The sequence below is a fragment of the Etheostoma cragini genome, chromosome 18 (assembly GCF_013103735.1).
Source record: "Etheostoma cragini isolate CJK2018 chromosome 18, CSU_Ecrag_1.0, whole genome shotgun sequence".
Classification (NCBI taxonomy): domain Eukaryota; kingdom Metazoa; phylum Chordata; class Actinopteri; order Perciformes; family Percidae; genus Etheostoma; species Etheostoma cragini.
In genome coordinates this window covers 423,942-429,860 of record NC_048424.1, presented here as the reverse complement: position 1 = coordinate 429,860, position 5,919 = coordinate 423,942, and the positions used below count along the sequence as shown (strand labels likewise).

Sequence of the window (5,919 nt, the reverse complement as noted above, 5' to 3'; positions counted from 1 at the left end):
CCTAATGTCTTTTTACTGACTCTAATGTCTTTTTACTGACCCTAATGTTATTTTACTGACTCTGTCTTTTTACTGACTAATGTCTTTTACTGACTCTAATGTCTTATACTGGCTCTAATGTCTTTTACTGGCTCTAATGTCTTTTACTGACTCTAATGTCTTTTACTGACTCTGTCTTTTACTGACCCCAATGTCTTTTTACTGACTCTAATGTCTTTTTACTGACCCTAATGTTATTTTACTGACTCTGTCTTTTTACTGACTCTAATGTCTTATACTGGCTCTAATGTCTTTTACTGGCTCTAATGTCTTATACTGACTCTAATGTCTTATACTGACTCTAATGCCTTTTACGGACTCTAATGCCTTTGACTGACTCTAATGTCTTATACTGACTCTAATGTCTTATACTGACTCTAATGTCTTTTACTGACTCTAATGTCTTTTACTGACTCTAATGTCTTTTACTGACTCTAATGCCTTTGACTGACTCTAATGCCTTTTACTGACTCTAATGTCTTATACTGACTCTAATGTCTTATACTGACTCTAATGTCTTTTACTGACTCTAATGTCTTTGACTGACTCTAATGTCTTTTACTGACTCTAATGTCTTATACTGACTCTAATGTCTTTTTACTGACTCTAATTTCTTTTACTGACTCTAATGTCTTATACTGACTCTAATGTCTTTGACTGACTCTAATGTCTTTGACTGACTCTAATGTCTTTTACTGACTCTAATGTCTTTTTACTGGCTCTAATGTCTTTGACTGACTCTAATGTCTGGTTTTTGTTGTTCACCATGACTGGCAGCCAGGGTAGTGGAGCTGGAGGACAGCATCCAGGAGGTCTACCGGCACAGCAAGGACAACCGCAAGGAGATGGGACGACTGGAAGGTATCCCAGTTACTTTAACCCTTGTATTGTCCTCCCGTCCACCAGGAATTTGTTGTCCTTCTGGGGACAAAAGTTAAAAAAAATATTTCAATGCATTTTTTTAAATTCATGGTCAACAAACCTAATTTATATGACATTATACCTAAAAACAAAAGGAGGAATTATGAATTATTTTGAGTCATAGTTGACATCAGAGACTGGTATCTGTTTCAAACTCGATAAAATTGAATAAAAAACCCAACATTCAATTAAAGTTATCATCAATTGTGCGCAGAAGGTTGGTAATAAGGTGCATGCATCCATGTTATTCTGGGTAATTTGTTAGAAATCCATATTTCTGATATAAAAAAACTTAACATGGCACATAATTAATGCTGATGTAGCTCAGGGTCTGCTGTTTAACACAGGCTACAGTTAGCAATAAACTTTGTATGGTGATAATATGTACATGTTGCGTTTACAGCTTGTTGTGCTGCCCCCAAGTGGCCAAAAAATAACTATTATGCAGATTTTTTTTGTCTTTTTTTGGTTCTCTAAATTCTAAACATGCGATAAAGTTTCTACCCACAAGCCATCTCTCTGATGAACAGCTGACTTCTGACCCACAGTGTCAGGTCCAGTTCTGGTCCATAACCCAGTACCACTGTCTCTACAGCACCTGTTCACTGGTTCCACTTATTAATCCACTTATTTAGTATTACTCATCATTCCCATTCTCACATCTCACTTATTATTTAGTCATCATTCTCATTTCCTATGCCAGAACTGTTAATATGTTCATATTGTAATATAATATCATAATACTATTTATCTCAGTATGCTCCACATTTAAATAATTTGTATTTCCCTCTTCATTGCACTCATGCCTCTATATTGTTTCTGATTAGATTATGTATATATTAGTGTGTATATATATTAGTGTGTATATATATTAGTGTGTATAAATTAGTGTGTATATATTGTTGGTTGTTTTGTGTGTGTAAGCACATTGGGAGCAACGATGATCCACAGTGAAATTCCTCGTATGTGTCCTCGAACCTGGCGAATAAAGCTGATTCTGATGATTTTGATTCAGCGTCCATCTCGTTTTTCTTCTTCTTCTTCTGAGGTTGCCAGAAGGGCCGCAGGATAGGATACAAATGCTATCTAGTATACAACAGCTACGAGGACTACGCCGGGGCGTCCAGGAAGTGCCTGGAGCGCGGCGGGCGCATCGCAATGCCGCGCGACCGCAAGGAGCAAGAGGCCCTCGCGGACTACGTCAAGTCCTTCTTCCACCCGGGGAACTGGCCCGTCTGGCTGGGCATCAACGACCTGCGGTCCGAGGGCACGTACCTCTTCGACGACGGGACCCGGGTCTCGTACTTCCAGTGGCGCAGACACTTCCTGTCCAGCCAGCCGGACGGAGGGCGGCGGGAGAACTGCGTGGCGATGTCGTCGGACGACGGCGACTGGTGGGACCACTACTGCGACCGGACCATGAACTACCTGTGCGAGTTTGATGACAGGGTGGCACTTTAAAACTAACTCCTCGTCCCGCCTTAAACTCTGACCTCCAGTTGTTCATTAGAAATAAAAGTCAATTATATTTTCAAATAACTCATTGCTCTTTAAAAGTGCCTTTACACTTTGGTTGTATTCAGTTGTGACCCTTCTGTTGTCCTCGGGGCAAATTTGACCGGTTTACAAAAAAAACTTTCTTTATCAGAACAAATGTTGAAAAAAAACTTTAAAAAAAGCCGGAAAAAAGCAACAAAAACATTATTTTTGTGAACGCTGAAAATTTGAAAAATAAATACAAAAAAGCAGGAAAAAAGCAACAAAAACATTCTTTAAATGCTGACAAAGTGAAAATAAATACACAAAAGCAGATTTTTTTTTAACAAAAACATTATTTTCTTAACTCTGAAAAAGTAAAAAAAATAAAATACAAAAAAGCAGGAAAAAAGCCACAAATACACTATTTTTTAAATGCTGGAAAAGTGAAAAAAACTACAAAAAAGCAGAAAAAAGCAACAAAAACATTCTTTTTTTAAATGCTGAAAAGGTGAAAAAAAATACACAAAAGCAGAATTTTTTTTAACAAAAACATTATTTTTTTTAACTCTGAAAAAGTAAAAAAAAAAAAAAAAAAAACTGGAAAAAAGCCACATATACATTATTTTTAAAATGCTAGAAAAGTGAAAAAAAATACAAAAAAAGCAGAAGAAAAGCAACAAAAACATTCTTTAAATGCTGAAAAAGTGACAACAAAAAAAATCAGATAAAGTGACAAAAAACATAAAAATCACTGGAAAAAGGGACAAAGAACTTGTAAAAAATAAAATAAAAATTGACTAATATATAATAATAATAAAAAAAGTGACAAAAAATAGGAATAAACTTGACAAAAACATTGAGAAACGTGTAGAAAAAGAACAAAATGTTGAACTTTCAACCCAGAAAAACACAAAGTTGCAGGTCGACAGGAAGACAACACGAGGGTTAATCTCTCCATAGGAAACATCATGTTTTAATATACAGTAAATACAAGTATTATTTCATTTCTATATGCAATTAGTGGTGTTTAAGTAGTGTCAGTATGTAGGGTAAAAACCTTTGCCATGAAAATATTTCACAGTATTTAAGTTTTTAAGGTAAAACTGGTCTCATATGTGCACAGATTAATGGATTGCTATTTAAGGTACTGAATAAGACTTTGTCAGATTACGTTAGTATTATAAATATTATCTTATTCATGCAGCTGTGGATGTGAGGTGTACTAGTTAGGAATCCGCTGGGATTTATCACCTGGAATGAAATGAAATATTTGTTCAAAGTTTCCACAAAAAAGGGAAAACTTGATAACGTTGAGACTGACCCTCTTCAAGATATAAATCATATAAATCCATAATATTAGGGCTTAACAGGTATTATTCTCTGTTACTTGGATATATTTGAACAATCTGCTGATTCTTCAACAACATCTCTGGCCAAAAACATTCAGATCTTACTCCTGAGTCCTCCTTTCACCCCAAAATGAACCATTTTCAGTGTGTTGATGTATCCTGAACCAGAGTCCCACTGGGACTACGCAGATCAAGAGTTGTACATAAGACGTGACATTTTAATATTTTCTTAAAATCTGTCCTAAAGGCTGGTGTGGTTCACCACATCATTTTCTGTTCTCATTTAAAATGTAAAATGTTTCCACACAGCGCTGATGACAAATATATACTTTTTTTGACACCTTACTCTGGGAAATACTTTTTTTTTTTTAATTTGACAAAAAAAAAAAAAAAAAAAAGTTCTTCAGTGTTTAATGATTTTTTTTAATTGATAAAAACTATCAACAAAAGTGTTGATTTTCAATTTTGACAAGGAGACAACACAAGGCTTAAATCAGTTTCTAAAATTAGTTTTTTTTAAGTTAAATACCACTGGTATTATATCATAGGAACTTTATACTGAATTACATCACAACACTAACAACAAAGCAGATCCTTGCTTACAGTTCTCGGTCACACCTCTTCATGGCGTCATGAGTGCGAGACGTGACGTCATAAACGTGAGTCAAAGACCTGCTCTTCCTCTGTGGTGTCAGTGATGTAACCACTTACCCCCCCCCCCCCCCCCCCCCCCCCCTGAGAACCTGAGTGTCTCCAATGTCCACATGTCTCCGACAGCTTGTAGTTCCTTTACAGAGAGCGGCCTGCAGGGTCCGCGGCCCGCAAGATGGCCGCCACACTCGGCCTGTCCATCGGGTCTTTAGACGGGTGAGAGAGAAGGACCCTCCCTTTGTCATCCAGCAAATAGTCACCCCCCATCTGGAAAAAATATAAACAAATTCAATGTGTCATTTAATAGTTGTTATAGAAACATGAATGAAATGACTCAATCACATGCAAAGGAGAGAGCAGTTTGTCAGCCTGAATATTTTCTAAAGTAAAAATAAGTCCCAATAAGTCGGCGTGCTCCTTTAACCCTCATGTTGTCCTTGGGTCATATTGACCCATTTTCACTTATTTATTTATTTTTGTCACAAATAATGGGCCGTCAAAATAAGGGCTGAAAATGTCAACATTAAAAATATATTTTTATTGGGAGAAAAAAAAGCACCAAAACACATTAAAAAAGCACCCACAATATTAAAAAAAAAGTCACTAAAATGTGGGAGAAAGCGATACCTTTTTTTTTTTTTTTTTCATGGTTGCAACGCAAGGGTTAAGAACTTTTTTTGGGGCGACCTCTGGCTCACCCAGTAAGAGTATTCACCCCATGTAGGCCGAGTCCTGCAGTGGCCCGGGTTCGAATCTGACTTGAGACCTGAAGTCCTTTCTCTCAATTTGGAAAGGAAGTATTACTACGCACAGCACAGAGAAGGGGTAACGAGGGGGTAACGAGGGGTTAATAAAGGGGTAACGAGCGGGTAACGAGGTGTTAATAAAGGGGTTAGCTAATTATTGCCCCAGAATCCCAATGCACGTAAATCCAGCCCTGAACTTTGGCGGATACTTCCTTGGTTTCTGTCACATTAGCACATCATTGTCAAGGTTTTTGCTGTGTCGTGGATTTGTACCTGGTACAGGTCTTCCAGCAGGTGAGGGGGGACGTCGGGGAAGTCTCGGTCCCCAGCTCTGTACTCGGAGTACTTCAGCAAGGAGCCAAACCTCATCACCTTGAAGTAGGACGAGCCGAGGCCGAAACTCCTGTAGACCTGCGGCAGAGAAGACGTCCGCTGGGTTAGAAACGTACACAAGGAATAATAAAGAGAACGGCTTTAGATATGAAGAGGTTATGCAATATGAAAAGTATACACACACACACTCACTCTCACATAGACACACAGACACACAAACACACAGACACAGACACACACAGACTCTCTCTCTCTCACACACATAGACACACACACAGACACTCTCTCTTTCTCACACACATAGACACACACACACGCACACTCTCTCTCTCTCTCTCTAACACACAGACACACACACACACACACACACACTCTCTCTCTCACACACATAGACACACACA

General features: G+C 37.9%; 3 protein-coding genes across 3 annotated transcripts in view; 2 read left to right on the top strand and 1 right to left on the bottom strand.

Moving 5' to 3' along the window:
* Positions 1-2,475, top strand: part of clec11a (C-type lectin domain containing 11A) — a 5,592-nt gene extending 3,117 nt beyond the window's left edge. The window contains exons 4-5 of the mRNA XM_034899704.1: positions 817-900; positions 2,009-2,475. Of these exons, the coding sequence (XP_034755595.1) occupies positions 817-900; positions 2,009-2,421 (497 nt within the window). The 3' untranslated portion in view covers positions 2,422-2,475. The remainder of the gene's footprint in view (positions 1-816; positions 901-2,008) is intronic.
* Positions 1-5,919, top strand: part of c18h1orf198 (chromosome 18 C1orf198 homolog) — a 22,639-nt gene that overhangs the window by 13,220 nt on the left and 3,500 nt on the right. The gene's annotated exons all lie outside the window — the stretch shown is intronic.
* Positions 4,191-5,919, bottom strand: part of selenol (selenoprotein L) — a 5,331-nt gene continuing 3,602 nt past the window's right edge. The window contains exons 3-4 of the mRNA XM_034899711.1: positions 5,459-5,596; positions 4,191-4,706 (exon numbers count right to left, since the gene is read on the bottom strand). Coding sequence (XP_034755602.1) covers positions 4,578-4,706; positions 5,459-5,596 — 267 coding nt within the window. The 3' untranslated portion in view covers positions 4,191-4,577. The remainder of the gene's footprint in view (positions 4,707-5,458; positions 5,597-5,919) is intronic.